This window comes from Blastomyces gilchristii, assembly GCF_000003855.2.
Source record: "Blastomyces gilchristii SLH14081 genomic scaffold supercont1.12, whole genome shotgun sequence".
NCBI lineage: Eukaryota > Fungi > Ascomycota > Eurotiomycetes > Onygenales > Ajellomycetaceae > Blastomyces > Blastomyces gilchristii.
In genome coordinates, this window is record NW_003101671.1 from 955,691 (window position 1) to 972,105 (window position 16,415).

The following is a 16,415-nucleotide window of genomic DNA, read 5'->3' on the forward strand; positions in this document are numbered from 1 at the left end:
GAAACAGTATTACTGTATCTGTGAATATCTATTTCAATCTTACAAAGACTCTGTAAGCTTCTGAAGTAAGAAAGTTCTTATAGTTCTCTCTTCTCAACAATCTTTCTATTCTCTATTTATAAAATGACTTCTTCTTATTTTCACTCTTCAGCATGTCTATAAGAGTCAAGAAGATTCTCATGAATACAAAGATAAACTGTCTATAGAAATTCACAAATCTTAGAAAGATCTGAATCTTATAAATACTAGTTAACTCTGATTATAATAGAATAGTCTTAACTTACAAAGATTTCATCTGAATATTATCTATAATAATTATATATTCTAGAAAATTAATCTGATAGATACTGAAGTTGCACTTTATAAGCTTAATATACAGTTCTGTCTCATCTAAGATCTTCAACACACTTTATATATACTTAGTGTGTTCTTTCTTCTTCACAGAGTACATCATTACATTATTCAGATATATTATAATAAAGACATTCAGATATATATAAAGTGTTTTATTAATGAAAGACTGAAATATCATAAGAGTATTAGTCAGATTAAAAGATATTACTAGATATTCAAATAATTTCAGTGCAGTTCTAAAGACAGTCTTTCATTCATTCTTAAACTGTATTTACAGTCATGTATATATATTGATTACATTCAGTTATGTGAATATAACAGCTCTTATAAGATGATTGATCACATTCTCAATCAGAGACAGAGAGTAGTAACTCTTTATTATCTTGAAGTTCAGATTATAGTAGTCTACACATAATCTGAGATCTTTATTCTTCTTCTTTATGAATATCACAGAGACTTCTGCAGAGATCTGTGAAGATTAGATAAAGTCATTCTTCAGATTCTTCTTTATATAGATCTGTAAGACCTCTGTCTCATAATAAGAGAGCTTATAGATTAATTCTCAGAAGAGTTTCTATTCTTTTATTAAATCTATTATCAGATTCTTCTTACAGTGAGAAGAAAGCTCAGCTGTCTTTACTGAGTTAAATATCTCTATAAGATCTCAGTATTTCTCTGATATCTGAAGCTCAGTTTTCATAATTATAAAGTTCTCAGATATTCACAAAGTTATTATATAGATAAGCTTGTCTTCTCTAATTAACTCTACAGTATTAACTGATTCTATCTCTGTAAGTAAGTCTATCAACACTGATCAGAAGTATAAACCTGACTCATAGACAGCTATGTACAGATTATGTCTTTGAAGTTATATAAATCTTAAGTATATGTTATCTGTGATGTCTGTGATAATCACAGTTTCTGTAAATCTTCTTCAGATTCTGAAGAGATCTTGTAATTTAAAGATGATTCTCATAAGTTTCTCAGCTCTCAGATCTGAGTTCTCACATCCTGCTTATTATAAGAGCAGATTCTCAGTTTTCATTATTCAGCTTATTCACTTCACAAGCTTTAGAGACACTACAGTGACCTGAGATTCTGAGTTTATCAATACTTTTTATACTTGCAGAGCAGCAGTACTGTAATATAATCTCTTTCTATAAGCAAGCATTTTCATTAGAAGAGTAACAGATTCAGATATCAGCTTTAAGACTTTTAAGAAGACTGTTACTGACTCTGTCTGTGACTTCTCAAATTTCTATTTTAATTTATCTGAATAGTTTGCACAGAGATGTTCTGATTTAGAATAGATAAAGTAGAGTTTCTTTTTCTTAATCTCTCTATTATATACTCTATTTACAGAAGCTTGTGAAGCTCTCTCTTTCTACTCAGCAGTCAGATATAAATCTCTCTATATCTTATCATCTTTTTCTAATAAATCTGTTCTCTGTTATTCTGATTCTCACAGAGTCAGTCAGTGATTCACTCTTTACAGATCTGTGACTCTCACAGTGATCTGTAAGTAGTGAATGAGAGTTATCAGTTTCTTCAGAGTTAAGAACTTAGAGTCTTACTCAATAAGCTTGTTTTACATGTCTTTATCTCACTTCTTTATAAATATCATTATTCAGATCTTGTTTCAGAACTCTGTTATCACAGACTTTAATTCATATTATAATTTTATAAAGCACTGTAAATAATCTTCATCAGATTTCTTATCTCTTTTTCTAATATTGATGATCACAGTTCAGATGTTCTCTGTTCAGCTCACAGAATCTCTCAACTTATTCTTTAGATAGATCTTGAGAACAGATCAGCAGAATCTCTTGTAATCATTCTCTAAATAATTCAGTCAGTTCTTGGCTTCAGTGTAGTAGAGTCTGTTATTATATAGATAACAGCTTCTTCATCTTTCATATCACATAGCTGAGCTTATAAGTTAATTTCAAATACAAACTTGTAAAAGCTTTTATAGATTATGATTTGATAAGTGATCTTAAGTGATCATAACTTAAGAAAGTTTCTTTTCAGTTCATAAGTGTTTCTGAAGATTATGTCTAGAGACTCAGTTTAAGAGTGTTTACAGACAGTAAGCATTTCTTGTAGAAAGATAGCTTGATTTCATAGAAGATGCTCAAGAATGTTCTTCACTGAGATTGATTTATTTGTGAGTTTGAAGAGTTTCTCTGTCACAGATGCAGAGAATGATATTCTGTGAGTGATTGATAAGTTCTCTGAGACTTCTTTTATGAGAGTTATTCATGATTCAGATGACTGCTTCTGAGTGTCTGCAGTAGAATTCACAGAGATTGAAGCATGTAAGTTTCTAGTTCTTTCAGTCATAACAGGCAGTTGCTGACTGACTGAGCTTGAAATGTAAGAATAAGTGCTTATAGATGATTATTTAAGTGTTTACAGCTTGATGTGATATGTACTGTTAACTACTAGAAGTATTTATGATAGAAAGATAAAATGTAGAGATTAAATGTATAATAGTATTCAAGCTGAGTTATGAATAGTATTCGTGAACTTCAGTCTATATAGTTGTGTGTAGCCAAGGGCTGCTAACCCTATTGATTATGTGAGAGATAGAAATAGAGGTAAAGAATCCGCGAGAAGGGGTTTCTTACACTCTTATTGAGAATATCTTCAATCTCTCATTCAAGTTCATTATCTTCTTCTATGATCCCTGGCAGCTGTCAGTCAAAAGTAGACTGGCCGGTGAGATTATAAATTTCATGGTTTGATCTCATTTAATCTGATTTCATACATTTTCTTACTATGAAATCTCACTGAGACTAGTTATTAAAAAAAACATGTAAAGTGACTATATATCAGATCTTAAAATGAAATCATGACTTGAAAAAAATAAGAAAGTGATTTTATTTGATTTCATTTAGTCTCATTCTTAGCATAAAGTTACTATTTTTAGACATTTTAAGGTTTTTTTTAGACTATTTTTAATTTTTTAAAAAGTAACACTTTTTGATAACATTTAAATGAGATTTAAAGTCATTTAAAGCAATAAAAATAATTTAAATTGAGAAGTGAAAATCATGATCTTATTTGAAAAATATGATAAGAGTAGACAGTAAGTCTCACTGAGACAGTATGAGACTACTATTCAATGTTAAAACTGTGTAATGAGATCAGTTGAATTGGTAATGAAACTATCAAAAAATCTGATTCTGGTCTCAGACACGGTCACACAGTCAGTCTAGTCAGAAGTCAGTTAAGAAGAAAATAAGTCAGTGATAGTACAGCAGAGTAAGCTTATATAAAACACATTATAAATCTCTGATAATGTGTTAAGATAATAGTTGTAACTGTCTAGAACTTCTATCACTTTGTATCTAATATAATAATAGTTCAGTGTATAAGATGAGTGTGTAATCTGTATATTTTTAAGATTCAATCACATCAGATCTTCTATCTTATATTACTCAGAAAAGTCTCAGTGAACATTGATTTAATCTTCTTAATCTTACTTAGCGCTCATCATGTAGGCTTCTGCCTAGTCGCGGGTGTCTCGGAGCTTTATTACTATATTGTCATCAATCGAGCATTTCAAGATGTTAGTTCTTATATGTAGTTCTGAAAGAAATCAGAGTGCTTCTTGACATACTGCTTCAGTGAGTGTTTGAAGAAGTTTATCAGTTTAAGCTGTTATATGTCACAGTTCATTCAGCATTAGACTGACCGTGTGACTGTGTCTGAGACCAGGATCAGATTTTTTGATAGTCTCATTACCAATTTGACCGATTCCATTACACAGTTTTAACATTAGATAGTAGTCTTATACTGTCTCAATGAGACTTACTGTCTACTCTTGTTACATTTTTCAAATGAGATTATGATTTTCACTTCTCAATTTAAATTATTTTTATTGCTTTAAATGACTTTAAATCTCATTTAAGTGTTGTGGTTCGGAAGAACGTACGACCGTCGGATAATAACACGGCCGCTCCCGAACTTGCTTACGAATGTAAAGAAGTCATAGCAGTCACTAATTAATTTAGTGTATAATATATAAGAAGCTGGTGTACATCTGTAATTATACACTGACTCAAGCAACCTTTGAATCACATCTGATAGCATGTCTAAAAACTGGTGAGAAGCACAGACTTCTTCAGAATATGATAATTTCATCTATGAAGTAATTCATAGTTATCATATCAGTGTGATTCTAGAACATCTCAAAAGATAGTGTATGAAGAATGATGAGTGAAAGAGCATCTGATTAATACTACTTTGCTTGTTAAACAGAAAACTTCACACTCAGATAAATGCTATATATGAGACACAAACAGATGAGATGTGAGAAAGAAGATGAAAGTAATGAATCAGATTCAAAGAAGTTCACTCTCTACTTAAAAGAAGAATAAAAAGAAAGAGTGATCATCACTGAAGTTATATAATGATAACAGAAATCATATAATGATATAGTGATATAATAATATAGTAATATAATGATATAGTAATATAATAATAGACATTATATAATTAATAAGAAATCACTGAAATGAATATCTTCTCTAGTCAATATAAATAACACTTTTCTCTGCTATCTAAACTGAAAGATATGCAGAATCTCTCAGAGAGTTTACTTAAAGCAGTAAGAAAAGCAGCTGAAACTGCTGAACTGAAATTAAAGCTCTGTATGTGTACAAGGATTCTAAACAAGATTGAGACCTTGTATACACAGTGACAGGCTGAGATGAAAGTCAAATAACAATTGATATTTATAGTGAATTAAGTATTTACTATGAAGAGCTTCACTGATACAATTATTATTATTAATAAGAATAGAGAAAATCAGGTCTTAGATCTGCAGTGAGAGATTGAATATTTATACAGACAGATAACTATACTGAATCTGAAGATCTCATCATAATTATTCACAATCTCTTCAGAAGTGTACACATCATTGAAGACTGCTGTATAGAATAAGAATCTGAGTATGAAATATATCAAGCTGAGAGATCTGCCTGAGTCACTAAGCTTTAATAATAACTGAAAAAATGATGCTGCAATCAGCTGACTAAGTCAGATGTAATTATATTATCAGATCAAATATGAACTCACAGACAGATAGTTAACAGAATTTCAATAAGTCTTAAGATCTGCTGTGTTTCTACACAGAAAAGTGAAGTCATTATAAATAACTGATGAAAAGATGAATCTCACAGACTTAGAGTAATATTCATTCTCATAAATATGAAATGAGTTTTTCAAATAAATCTTGTATAACTTTGAGAAAGTGAATATATAAAATAAGTATTATAAATACTTCACTGAGTGTAGATAAATGAGTAATCTTATATTATACTTCACACACTTCAGCTTATACTATCTTGTATTGAATGAAGTGTGGTTCGGAAGAACGTACGACTGTCGGATAATAACGCGGCCGCTTCTGAACTAGCTTACGAGTGTAAAGAGGGCTATAGCAGCCACTAATTAATTTAGTGTACAATATTACAATATATAAGAAGCCGGCATACGCCTGTAATCATACACTGGCTTAAGCAACCTTTGAAACACATCTGATAGCATGTCTAAAAACTGGTGAGAAGCACAGACTTCTTCAGAGTGTGATAATTTCATCTATGAAGTGATTCATAGTTATCATACCAGTGTGGTTCTAGAACATCTCAAAAGATAGTGTATAAAGAGCAGTGAGTGAAAGAGCATCTGATTGATACTGCTTCACTTGTTAAGGAAAAACTTCACACTCAGACAAATGCCACATATGCAAATGAATGAGATGTGAGAAAAGAGATGAAAGTGATAAATCAGATTCAAAGAAGACCACTCTTCACTTAAAGAGATAAAAGAAGAGGTGACTACCATCAAAGTTATATAATGATAACAGAAATCATATAATGATATAGCAATATAATGATATAGTGATATAATGATACAGTGATATAATGATAGACATTGTATAATCAATAAGAAATCACTGAAATAAATATCTTTTCTAGTTAATACAAACAACACTCTTCTCTGCTATCTGAACTGAAAGGTATGCAGAACCTCTCAGAGGGTTTACTCAAAGCAGTAAGAAAAGCAGCTGAGATCACTGCACTGAAATTGAAACTCTGTACATATACAAGAATTCTAAACAAGATTGAGACCTTGTGTACACAGTGACAGACTGAGATAGAAGTTAAATAATAATTAGTATTCACTGCAGATTAAGTATTCACTATGAAGAGCTTCACTGATGCAATCATCATCATTAATTAGAATAGAGAAAATCAGATCTTAGGCCTGCAGCAGAAGATTGAATGTTTACACAGACAGATAACTACACTGAATCTGAAGATCTTATCATAATTGTTCATGATCTCTTCAGAAGTATATACATCATCAGAGACTGCTGTGCAGGATGAGAATCTGAGTATGAGATATATCAAGCTGAGAGATCTGCTGAAGCTATCAAGCTTCAATGATGACTGAAAAAATGATACTGTAATCAGCTGACTAAGTCAGATACAATTATATTATCAGATTGAATATGAACTTACAGACAGACAGTCAATGAAATTTTAACAAGTCTTAAGATCTGCTGCATTTCTACATAGAAAAGTGAAGTCATTATAAATGACTGATGAAAAGATGAATCTCACAGACTCAGAGTGATATTCATTCTCATAAATATGCAATAAGTTTTTCAAATGAATCTTGCACAACTTTGAGAAAGTGAATATATAAGACAAGTGTTATAAATACTTCACTGAGTGTAGACAAGTGAATAATCTTATATTATACTTCACACACTTCAGCTTATACTATCTTACATTGAATAAAGAGCTTTCAACATCTTTCTGTTTACAGATCTTCATTCATGATCTTACTCCTGAGTTGAGAGCAGAATTGAAATGTTTAACCTCACAGTCAGGCACAGTGAAGAAAGTATACAATATTCTCATTGTACAGAAACAAGTGAGTCAATTGTGACAGAAAATACTGCAATTGAGTATATCTCAGCAGAGAATAAGTAATCAGACTTCTATGACATAAGTCACACATCTGAATGTGATGAATCTAGATCTGAATGCTATCACTAAAGCACTGAATTCTCTGAAAAAGAGATCCTCTGAGTGAAAATCTTGATATCATGAGCATTGAGCTTGCTTCAACTGTAGATATCAAAATCATGATGCAAAAGATTACACTCAGTGTGCACAGTCAAGAGAAGCAAGAGAGTTAAAAAACTAGCAGAATCAGTGAGCTCAGAGACACTCACTGATATTCTATGAAAAGCCTTTAAAGTAAAAGAGATGCCCGTGTTAGATGACTCTCTGAATTCTGTAAATACAAAGAGAAAGCAGGCTTCTGACTGAGGTGCAGATGAGGAAGTAAATACTCACCTCAATGCCTTGAGACCTGAAATGCTAATGTATAAGAGGCACTTGAGTAAGAATTGAGAGATGGCTGCAAAAGTGTTAACAGACACAGAAGCTTCTACACAATATATTAATAATTATATAATCTGAAGATTGAAAGAGATTCACTGAGTGAAAAATCTCTGATACATAAGATTATCTGATAACTGATATTTAATATCATCTATAAGAGTAAGAGTTTCCTTGCACTTCAGAGAATGATCTTGCTATATTTAAGCGCGAGAGCTGCAGAATGTGGAATACAATCTTATTCTCAGACTTGATTAGTTTTAAAGATTCAATTCACAGATTCAATGATGTATATGTCATATGCAGTTGACTGATAGGAAGAAAACAGTTCATACAATTCTATCAACTGATATGAGAAGGACATTTCACATCTCTGATATAGAAGGATTAAATCTGCTTATACATTAATAAGCAAAGAGAATGATTCATAAGATCTCATCTGAAAGCATTCTGTATGTCATACAGGACCTGAAAGCAGAGAAAATCAAGATAAAGAATATGTGAGAGAACAAGCATATGAAGAAGCTTCTGAAGAAGTATGAAAAGATCTTCTGAATAGATCTTTCACTGAAATTGCTGCTAGAATGAGAATTTGTATATGAGATTGACACAGGGAATGCAAAACCAGTCAATCAGAATGTGTACCCCCTGTCACAAATGCATCTTGAAGAACAGAAGTATCAGATCACAGATCTTCTAGAATATGATCTCATATAACTCTCATTAAGCATATGAGGCTTTTCAGTTCTATTTATGAAAAAGATAGATGAGAAGTGATGAATATGTATTGATTATTAAGCACTCAATAAGCTTACAATCAAGAATGAATATTCACTGTCATGAATTCAATAACAGTTGAATACAGTTGAAAATGCTCAATATCTATTGAAGATTAATCTTCTCTCAGAATACTGACAGATCTGTGTAGATGAACTGTCAGTCTCATAAACCATGTTTAATACATAATAAGAGAAGTTTGAATTCCTGACAATGTCATTCAGTCTGACAAATGTGCCTGTCATCTTTCAAATGATGATGAATATGATTCTTCATAAACAGAATGAAATCTCATATCTCATATATCTTGATAACATTCTAGTCTTTTCAAACTCATATAATGAATATCTGAAGCATCTTGATGAAGTGCTTACAACTCTGACAGAGTATAAGCTCTATATCAAATTAACAAAGTGTGTGTTTGAAATAGAAGAGTTGAAGTTTGTAGAATATGTAGTGAGTGACAGCTGTATACACCTCATCTCAGAGAAATTGAATATTATAGTGAATTGATCACAGCTGAGAAACATACATTATATATGATAGTTTCTTGAGTTAGTCTCATATTATCATAGATTTATCAAGGATTTTATATGAATATCAGCATCACTCTCAGATCTCTTAAGAGAAATAAATGCAAATCTGTGAAAGAAGAAGTGTTATTCAATCATCTGAAATACTGTGTGTAAAGAGACTTTTCTCACACTGAGAGAATATGTAATAACATTCTCAGTACTTATTCAATCAGATTATGATAAACCTTTCTACATTGAGATGAATGCATCTGAATGAGCTATCAGAGACACTCTTCTACAGATGAGCAAGAATAGCAAGCTGCACTCAGTGATGTACAATGATAGGAAACTATCAGACACTGAGCTCAATTACTCAGTGTATGAAAAGAAATTGCTAGCAATCAAGCACACACTGGCATTATGAAATAGATATATTAACAACAGGTATATAACAATGATAATTATGAATCATGAAAGTCTTGTCTATCTACAATTAATGACAAAACCTTTCAAACACTTAGTATGTTAAATGTCAGAGTTTCAAGTATATAATCTTCATATCAAATACTGAAAGGAATTAAATGCTGTGATATCTGATACAATCAATCACAGACCTGATTTCATGAGTGAGAGTTCTGTGAACCAGGTATAAGAGACATTCACATTAAATGCACTGAGAAGATGCAAGAAATCAGAATAAGTGAATATCATGATCTCTTACTTGAAGAATGACAAGATGTCAGATAATAAGTGTCTTATGAGAGTAGTAGAAGAGATGCTTCTGAACTTCAAACTGAGAAAATTGAAAAATGATGTTATGCTTTACCATGATCTAGAATATGTAGAAGCTCTCTATCTAGAATCTTCATTTAGATGTGACTTGATGACTCATATGCATAAGGAATTCAGTCACTTAGAAAGCTCTGAACTTATGAATATACTCAAATCAAGAGTATACTGATCAAGCATGACTGAGAACATTCAGGTGTACACTCACAAGTGCTCAAATTATCAGATTATGAAAGAATCTAAGAAAGAATTAGAACATAAGAAAGTACAACATCAGATGAAGTGTACAATATAACTGTTTAAATGATGAAAGATGAACCTCATAGACATATTGCCACGAACATCAAATGAAAATTGATGAATAATCACTGCTATTGATTACACTACTGACTGGTCAGTTACAAAAGCAGTTTCAGAGATAATAGAGAAGATGATAGTAAAGTTTCTACACAATGAGATCTATGTTAACTATGAAATACTGTGTGAGATTCTAACTGATAACAATGTGAATCTTGTGAGAGAAGCAGTGAGGCATTTTATAGACCAGTTATAGACAAGATATTGTAGAACAACATCATATCATCTGCAGATAAACAGAAAGATGAAATACTTAAATGAAATCTTGAGCAACATGCTGATGAAATATCTAGTGAGCAAGCCTACAAGAATATGAGATGAATATCTCAGGCAGATGCTATTGATCACACAGATTCAACAGCATGCAGTCTTCAAGCATTCATCATTCTACCTGTTGTATGAATTGCATCCGCGCATCCTGAAGAATGCTTTGAAAAAGGTGAGAGAGGAAACAGCAGCTGTGAATGCAACAGTCACAGATACAACAGTCACAGATGCAGAATCAAGATTGAAAGAGATCAGTCACACATATATAAAAGCTAATAAGTTACTTCTGAACTGAGCAATTCAATTGAAAAGAATATAAGACTCACTAGTTAAGAAATTAAGTCTTAAGATGAGAATATAAGTTCTTGTATATAATGAGAGTTCTGAGAAGATTCAATCTAGATAATTTAAGTTATATAAAATACTCAAATCATATTCTCTGAGAATGTATGCATTGAAAGAATCAGAGGGACAGATCTTATACAACTTAATCAATGATTCATGACTTATAAAAGCAAAGATGCAAGACCTGAGCAGATTATGATTATCTATAGCACTATTATCAGTATTGAAAAAGAAGAAACTTATAATTGAAAAGTCTCACAAAGTAAGAGAAATCATAGATACTTATAAATCAGATAATCTCACTTATTCTGATCTTTTCATAATTATAAGAAAAGAATGAAAAGTAATGAAGAAATCAGACAAATATCACACTTCAATAAGTGATGAGACTGTAGCTGATTGTATAATAACATGCTGCAGACAGTAAGTGTAACATGGCAAAGAGCAGTCTCAAAGCAGCAGACTTGCACATGAATCAGATTGCAGAAGGAAAAGAAATTCAGAGTTGAATTTGACTGTTTATACCAGTTCAATCATGGAGATCACAGAGAATGAACTATCTGAAACATCTGCAGATGTATGAGACTAAGTCATCTCAATCTCTGAGAATGCTCAGAGGTCAGGTGAGATTAGTTTTGATAAACTGTTTACTGTAGTAATCTGAGTGAGCGAAGAGAGACAGTATAATATATGAGACAGAATCACAAAAGATGAAAGCTGCTGAACCTAGTCACTGAATGCTATATCATATAGAGATCATGTAAGAGTAGTGACTAGCAGATAAAGAAAAATTGTAAGAAAAGAAATAATAAATTAATCATTAACTGTAAGAATAGACTGTAAAAGACAAATGTTATTATACACATCTTATTCATTTTCATACACTACATATTTAATCTATTTCCAATGCCACATCACCTAAAAAACACTAAAAACAAAGAAAATCTCAAAACTCAAGATCTGTAAGAGATTTGAGAGCTGTAAGTCATTCTTGCAATAACACTGTGTATGTCTCTGATTTCTCTATCACTCTGCATACAACATTAATGTCATTTATTACAAGATTGACTGGAATGCCAATATAGAAATGTATACATGTACATGTAGAAAAATTGAAAGAGAGTGTGAGACCTGCAGAACCAGAAGTCAGAGCAGAGAGAGTGAAGACAGAAGAAATAAAAGAGAGAGATGCAGAACTGAATGAACAATGAGAGCTATCTGAAGCTGAATGCTTATGATTCAGTGTGCACACAACCTTCTCCACAGAGAAGAGAGAGAAAGTGACAGAAGAAGCTTAAGAGCAGGAGAGAGTAGTCTCAGCAGTGTTATCATCTTCAATTGAAATGATCTCTGATGTCAGAGCAACTAAGAACTATTATTAGTATATGAAATTACAAAAGCAGAGATAACAATTATCAAATGAACACCTGCTGATCTTAGAATTGTATATATAATTACAACACACACAAGGCTTCTCAGAAAGAGAGAGAGGGATACAGAGAAATGCAGAAAGCAGAATACAGTGTGTGAACAGCTCATTTCCATGATGACATTTCAGACAAGGCATACAAGCCTCATACCTGTGAGTGTAAAAGAGTATGACATCTGTGTTCCTGTTTCTGAAAACATGGATATCTTTCACCTGCACTACAAAGTCAGATGACAGATACTAGAGAATAGGCTGATACAGATCTATTATTCTGAAGGAATTCATTAGAGCAGATGTCTCTGCAATATTGAACTTTACAGTTATGAAAAGCTTCTTGATATCTGTGAATATCATGACTTTATACACAGCAAAACTCATAATAATTTTCTCTAAGAACAGAAAAATCAGCATCAGAAAGAAAAGATAAAAAATAAAAAAACTTATAATCTTGATACTGTTGAAGAGAGAGATGATTCTCTGAAATGAATAAACAATTGTCTCATCATGAATATTTAAAATGAATATAATAATCAGTGTCTGTGACTGAGCTTCAGATAGTCATGTTATACACTGTCTTCATACAATAAATTCTTCTAGAGATCAGCAAGAAGAGTGAGAGTGTACACACTGAGAAATGTAATTCACTGAGCCTATACAACATCTCCTTGAAATGAGAAGAGCTAGTAATGAAGGCAGTGATGAGAGCAGAAGTAGCAGGAGTGAGGGTCGCGGGAACAGAAGTAGTGAGAGCAGGAGAACCAGACACAGAGACAAGTGTAGAAGATTGAGAAGTAGCAGAGAAAGGAACAGAGAGAGAAGCAGCAGAGAAAGAAGTGACAGAAGAGGCAAGAAGAGATACAGAAGACTCAGTCACATATAACACAGACAATTTCTTCATTATTACATTCTTCAAGTTCTCAATCAATGATTCAACATTGAGTTCACTATCATCAGTGAATGCAGATCTGTCAATAAATGAAGATTCTATATGAATAAAAACAAACATATCAGCATCTGCATTCACACAAAATCATGTCAGAAAACACAATCAGAAACCTGCTGAGAAGAAAAATGATTGAGAGTGTATAAAAAGATAAAGAAGATGTGTCATTCATGATAATATATTCTGACAATTGTTAGAAGATAAACAAGTCCTGATCATGTATGTTTCACAACATATTACACTTACTGCTAATGAACTGCCTGGTATGAGCACTACAATAATGTTTATTGTGGGAATGAGAGGCCATCGCCAGAAATGTGTACAATGTGATAGATAAATGAATAGAAGATGTTGAATAGAAGAAGAGGCAGTAATCTTGAATGAAATGATGATAGCATTCAATGATGATGATGATGAAGAAGATGATTGAAGAATGAGAAAAGTTAGTGAATAAGTGATGTAATATAGTGAAAGTTTCTTTGTGAGAGTGTATGCAGAATGCTAGCTGAATCAGAGATAGGTCACATAATTATGAAATGCTAGTGATGAGCTAATCCGCATGAAGCTAGGGTATATAACATGGTCATGTGAGTGTGACTGAATCTGGTGAGGGAGAATGTGGTTCAGAAGAATGTACGATCATCAGATAATAACACAGCCACTTCTGAACTAGCTTATGAGTGTAAAGAGAGTCATAGCAGCCACTAATTAATTTAGCATACAATATTACAATATATAAGAAGCCGGCGTACACCTGTAATTATACACTGGCTTAAGCAACCTTTGAAACACAGAAGAGCTTTTAATATCTTTCTATTTACAGATCTTCATTCATGATCTTATATCTGAATTGAGAGTGAAATGAAAATACTTAATCTTGTAACTAAGTATAGTGAAAGAAGTGTATAACATTCTCATTATATAAGAATAAGTGAGTCAATTATAATAGAAAATACTACAATTAAGTATATTTCAGTGAAGAACAGATAATCAGACTTCTATAATACAAGTTACACACTCAGATACAATGAATCTAGATCTGAATGTCATCACTAAAGCACTGAATTCCCTGAAAAAGAAATTCTCTAAGTGAAAATCTTGATATTATAAGTATTGAGCTTACTTCAACTGCAGATACTAAAATCATGATATAAAAGATTATATATAGCATGCACAGTTAAGAGAAGCAAGAGAGTTAAAAAACTAGCAGAATCAGTGAGCTTGAAGATACTTACTGATATTCTATGAAAAGTCTTCAAAGTAAAAGAGATGTCTGTGTTAGAAGACTCTCTGAATTCTGTGAATATCAAGAGAAAGCAGGCTTCTGACTGAGATATGAGTCAGAACAAAGTGAATGTTTATCTCAATATTTTAAGACCTGAAATGTTAATATATAAGAGATACTTGAATAAGAATTGAGAGATAACTGTAAAAGTGTTAGTGAATACAGAAGCTTCTATATAATATATTGACAATTATATAATCTGAAGACTGAAAGAGATCTGCTGAGTGAAGAATTTCTGATGTATAAGATTATCTGATAACTGATATTTAATATTATCTGTAAGAGTAAGAGTTTTCTTGTACTTTGAAGAATAATCTTGCTATATTTGAGTGTGAGAGCTGCAGAATGTGAAATATAATCTTATTCTTAAACTTAATTAATTTCAAAGATTCAATCTGCAGATTCAATGATATACATGTTATATGCAGTTGACTGATAGAAAGAAAACAGTTCATATAATTCTATCAACTAATATAAGAAGAACATTTCATGTCTCTGATATAGAAGAATTAAATCTGCTTACACACTAATAAGTAAAGAGAATGATTTGCAAGATCTTATCTGAAAGCATTCTATATATCATACAGAATCTGAAAGTGAAGAAAACTAAGATAAAGAATATACAGAAGAACAAGTGTATGAAGAAGCTTCTGAAGAAGTATGAAAAGATCTTTTAAACAGATCTTTCACTGAAATTATCATCAGAATGAGGATTCATATATGAGATTGACATAAGAGATACAAAATCAGTCAATCAGAATGCATACTCTCTGTCACAAATACATCTTGAAGAACAGAAGTGTCAGATCACAGACCTTCTAGAATGTGATCTCATACAATTCTTATCAAGTGTGTGAGACTTTTCAGTTCTATTCATGAAAAAGACAGATGAAGAGTAATAAATGTATATTAATTATTAAGCACTTAACAAGCTTATAATCAAGAATGAATATTCACTGTCACAGATTCAACAACAGTTAAATACAGTTGAAAACACTTGATATCTATTAAAGATCAATCTTCTCTCAGAATACTGATAGATCTGTAGAGACAAACTGTCAGTTCTGTGAATCATGTTTAATATATAATGAGAGAAGTTCAAATTTCTGATAATACTATTCAGTCTAATAAATGCATCTGTTATCTTTTAAATAATGATGAATACAATTCTTCATAAACAGAATAAAATCTCATATCTTGTATATCTCAATGACATTCTAGTCTTTTCAAACTCATATAATGAATATCTGAAGTATCTTAATAAAGTGCTTATAACTCTGACAGAGTATATGCTCTATATCAAATTAACAAAGTGTATGTTTGAAATAGAAGAGTTAAAGTTTATAGAATATATAGTGAGTGATGACTGTATATACTCTATCTTAGAGAAATTGAATGTCATAGTGAATTGACTGCAGCTGAGAAATGTACATTATATACAATAGTTTCTTAGATTAGTCTTATATTACTGCAGATTTATCAAGGATTTTGCATGAATATCTGCATCACTCTCAGATCTCTTAAGAGAAATAGATGCAAATCTGTGAAAGAAGAAGTTTCATTTAATCATCTGAAATGCTGTGTGTGAAGAGGCTTTTCTCACACTGAGAGAATGTGTAATAACATCATCAGTGCTTATTTAATCAGATTGTAATAAATCTTTCTATATCAAGATAAATATATCTGAATGAGCTATCAGAGATGCTCTTCTACAGATGAGTAAGAACAGCAAGCTGCATCTGATAACATATGATGATAGAAAACTATCAGACACTGAGCTCAATTACTCAGTGAATGAAAAGAAATTGCTAGCAATTAAGCACATACTGGTGTTATGAGATAGATATATCAACAACAGGCATATGACAATAGTGATTATGAATTATAAAAGCCTTGTCTATCTACAATCAATAATAAAACCTTTCAAACA

The 16,415-nt window shown here is 31.6% G+C and overlaps 1 protein-coding gene across 1 annotated transcript; it reads right to left on the minus strand.

Moving 5' to 3' along the window:
• Positions 1-12,397: 12,397 nt before the first annotated feature.
• On the minus strand, positions 12,398-13,241 carry BDBG_17322 (uncharacterized protein; the record flags this gene model as incomplete). The annotated part of the gene is made up of 2 exons (XM_031725073.1): positions 12,398-12,470; positions 12,886-13,241. Coding segments are annotated over 2 exons (428 nt in total), but the record flags the coding sequence as incomplete, so codon positions are not given.
• Between the last annotated feature and the right edge of the window lie 3,174 nt (positions 13,242-16,415).